Source organism: Fragaria vesca, linkage group LG2 (genome assembly GCF_000184155.1).
Source record: "Fragaria vesca subsp. vesca linkage group LG2, FraVesHawaii_1.0, whole genome shotgun sequence".
NCBI lineage: Eukaryota > Viridiplantae > Streptophyta > Magnoliopsida > Rosales > Rosaceae > Fragaria > Fragaria vesca.
The window spans coordinates 25,265,691-25,269,794 of NC_020492.1; the positions used below are offsets into that span (position 1 = coordinate 25,265,691).

The 4,104-nt window shown below is 38.3% G+C and overlaps 1 protein-coding gene across 1 annotated transcript; it reads left to right on the forward strand.

The window, feature by feature from the left end:
• Window positions 1-237: 237 nt before the first annotated feature.
• Window positions 238-1,671, forward strand: LOC101309119. The gene is made up of 2 exons (XM_004291482.1): window positions 238-764; window positions 1,074-1,671. The coding sequence occupies exons 1-2, from the start codon at window positions 407-409 to the stop codon at window positions 1,301-1,303; spliced, it is 588 nt and encodes a 195-aa protein (XP_004291530.1). The 5' UTR covers window positions 238-406; the 3' UTR covers window positions 1,304-1,671.
• Window positions 1,672-4,104: the final 2,433 nt, after the last annotated feature.

A 4,104-nucleotide genomic window follows, 5' to 3' on the forward strand; every position in this document is an offset into this window, starting at 1 on the left:
TCAACAAATGATATGCTTATCTCCTCCAGCTGAACTTATAATTTTGGTTCTGAATACTCAAACTCTCATTGAGTATTGGCAAAACTATTCTATGTGAAAATTTGGACAAGCTTTTATTTCTGTTAAGCTGGATAAGCTTGAAGTTTCAATTTCAAATAATGGTCAAAGAGGTGGAACAACAACATCATTCATGTCAACTATGCACATAGATTTACAGTACATGTTGCAAACAAAATTCAACGAACTCATTTATACGAGGCCAAAATACAAGAGATAGGAGGTTTGAAACTTTCAAATTTGAGTTACAATCTAATTTTCTCAAGACGCTATAAAAGCAAGCATAGTAGGCAAAATACAAAACAGAGAAGAGACGAAGAAGACCATAGCACAAGAAAGAGAAAGTGTCATGAAGAACAAGAGAAATCAAGTGTGCTACTGTCTTCTTCAACGAGCCAACAAGGAGATAACAAGTGGAGCTCTCTTTGCTCAACTTTTTTTGCTTTATTTGCAGTATCTCTATCTTTCTGTGATATCGTCAAGCGTCGGAAGTCTCAACGCCATTCCACCAAAAGCCTCATTTACGGTACCTCTCAGTATTAACGAGAGTAAAGCTGATCAGACCCTGCGAGGAGCCTCACGCTACAACAACCTTCTCCAACACGGCTCTAGTACCTATTTCGTCTTTCTCAAGTGCTCAAACAAGGCCATAATGATGTTCAAACATCAAATATCATTTATCATCACCAGGTTCACCACTAGATTAGGTCTGCAGCCGCCTACTTCCTTCCCTCATTACGACAATGAAAACACATGGCCTTGCAAAAACATAAATACACACCCCATTTATCATTTTCTTTCATTTAGAATCAAAGGGTTTTTCTCGTAAAATAAGAGGTTCTAATTAAGATACTTTTATCTTGAATGGATCAAACTTGACATAATAAAAGTTTTATATCCCTTAATGAGATATGTCGAGTACATTATTTACTATTTTTGCTCAACATAATTTTTGGCACACTGAGTGCGACCCATTCTTCCTTTGAAGGTACATATGTATTTTGTGTGTGTTTCAGGAAAGCTCCCAGCGACCGACGACATTGCTAAGAGAATCGATTATCGCATATCTTTCGAACCCGACCATGCACCAATCACTCGTAGTGCAAAAAGGCTTAAAGCTGGAACAGAACAAAACAGGAAAGTTGTGAAGGTTGTCAAGACGCAGATTGTTAAGACTCCCTCCAAAAATGCAATGAGAAACCAGAGGAAGAGGGTTGCCAAGGCTCAGAGAAAAAGAGATGCTTAGACCAATACGATCGAGGCCATTTTGGCAGAGAGCGCCCATATAACACCTCCTCTAGTGGAAGTTGTGAAGATCCCCAAAGCTACCATAGCAAACACGCAAGCCTATTTCATGGTTGGTGATCTTCAAGGATATCTGCCCACGGCAAGTGTGATGTAGTGACCTTTACTGATGGTGACGATGAAGATGAAGTTTCAGTGACTCCAACATATACTTCACAACAAGTCATCATGGAGTCAAAACAAATAGCTGAGGAAGTAGTCAAGGCCCTCAATGCACCACATCAAAACGTGTGGGAAGGAAAAAGGGAACAAAGAATAGGCAAAACCCCATTTTTGAGATGACTCGTATCCTGGACTAATCACTTGCGATATAGCAAGGGAAAAGAACAACTTTGGACAATTCATCAGTGGGCATTGCATCTGAAAGTGAAGAGGTTGTATGGAGTAAAAAACCAACCTACGAACCATCTGTAATACCAAAAGCCAATATTTCTCATTTTCACCATCAACTCTAGCATCACCATCGCTTTTATATTGAACATGGTCTTCTTTGAAAAAGCCAATATTATCATCACTAATATCACCAAAATCAATGTGGTCCTCATAGTGGGCTCGTTTCAAATCACTCTGTTTTGGGTTGTTGCCCCTACTCTTGTGTCACCCCTCTTCCTATCAATATCTCTAATAGATAAGGATGTCCCATAATGGGTAACTGGGTTCTCCCTTTCAACATCAGTGAGTAAAACTTCTTTTTGCAAAATTTGAGAAATCTCTATCAAATATTTTATCACAAAGACATGGCTTTTCTTCTCCAATGGACACTTCTTCAAAACCAAGTAAACGTTTGACACAGATCGGCCCAAATATGGAGCATATACCCTCATCCACTGTTTGTAATATCTCCAAGTGCAAGCTCCCTTATAAGTGGAACGAGGAATGTAAAAACGTGAACCCGTTACATCTCTAAAGAGTATACGTTGTGCTCTTGCTAGGTCTTTAATACAACATTGCCTTCTTTTCTCAACATCAAATAATAATCTGTTCGATAGAACTCCCTGGTCAAAACCAAATTGATGTGCAAATCTATTTGGGTAGAGTACGAGTGTAACAAAAGATCATCATCCATCTTTACACGTTGTAAGGCAGAACGTATGCAGACAAGAAACTCAAACTTATTTTCCGACAAACTCGTCTTCAAGCAAAAATCAGCCTTTATGCTCAATAAAGGGAATAGAACTATAATCAAATGATTGTACAGTCCTGAAAGTAAGCTTAGCATATGTAATATGTAAGGGCTCATCATTAACTCTTGTGTACCTTGCCAAATAAGGGTAATTATCTAGAACATTACTGGCAACTCGACGTCTATAGAAATAAGTGAAATGTTTTCCCAGCCAATCGATCACATAATGAACAGGAAGGAGCCTTGAGAAACATCGAGCCTTTTGGGATCAATTACTATCTCACCAATAATATGGTATTTGTGACCTAACCTTGATGGTGCAAAAGAAACCCTATTCCCTCGAGCCATTAACATGTCATATAAAAAGTTGCTAAACAAATATGCTAAGCTAAAATGCTAAAAAAAACAGCAAGCTCTACCTCTCTTGAAATATCATAAGCCATTTTCTTACCTATAATCTTATCTTGCTGCATCCGGTCTTTGCGGTATGCGGTTTCTCCATAAGCCACATACAATAGGTGCCCCCGATAAATATAAGCAAACAATTGATCCCAAAGAACATGATTCTTGCCACTAGAGACACACATGTCAGAATGTATATGCAGAAGCCTAATAAGAGTAGATGGATCACTACATTGTAATTCTCTATTTGCATAAATTCTTCATATGGGACACCTATAATTGGTAGGCCACCAATGAGCATCAAATCACACAGTGATATGCTCATCTCACCATTCCCATGGTGTAAAGTATTGGACTCCAGAGTTCACGAAATGCTCTCCATGTGTTAGCACAAAAATGATAAGGGAAACAATAAACACCAACAACACCATATATCCCTTCTTGGTCCAACTTTCCCTTAAAGTGATCTAATATTGATTTTTTTCATTCCATCGTTCCAAGCTCAAAAGAAGCATGACCCCGAAGGTAGAGTTGACTTTTCTAGTCTTCTTTTCGGTTATCTTATACAAGATGTTGATGAGCAAAGAAATTCACGTCCTTGTCATTGTTAACCTCTTCAAGAGTATGAGCTACAAATCTGGCACTGAAAGTCCGACTGGTTTTTATGGCTTGATCCTCAGAATCATGACAAAAGGTGAGAGATACATAATACACTTGCACTTCACTGACCCATGATACAATGTCTTTCACTAGGCCATCAATTTGGACAAAATTCAATGATGAAGACATCTTATATTCTGGACCCTCTATGACCACTCGTCCTCTCTTGTTGAGCGTCCGTTTTGCAGAAAATATAGCCACACATATCCATTTTTTGCAATGAGTCAACCAAGACAATGTCATAATCAAATAAACAAGAGTCAAGCTTTGCATGTGAAAAGTAAGTTCCAAATACAAAGCTTGAGAGGGCACTGTTTGAATTAGAAAAAGTACAAGCAAATAAAAAAAAAGACAAAATACTGGTCACTCCAATAACTTTTATGCACTCGACAGTTTACTCTAATATCTTTTAATTTCAATCGATCACTCATCGAATTATCTAATGTCACAGAATTGGGTCAATTCTAATGTCTCCTTCCAAATCAGTGGTTAAGCTGCTAACGTGACAAGTTCATACGCGATGACATGGCAAGCTAATTACCCACGTGGATCCACAC

What these genes read in the sequence shown, in the direction of transcription:
- LOC101309119 (XM_004291482.1), top strand. Translation starts at nt 407, where the DNA reads ATGAAGAACAAGAGAAATCAAGTGTGCTACTGTCTTCTTCAACGAGCC. An exon ending in CAGGTTCACCACTAGATTAG is followed by an intron (nt 765 to 1,073) that starts GTCTGCAGCCGC and finishes TGTGTGTTTCAG; the next exon opens with GAAAGCTCCCAGCGACCGAC.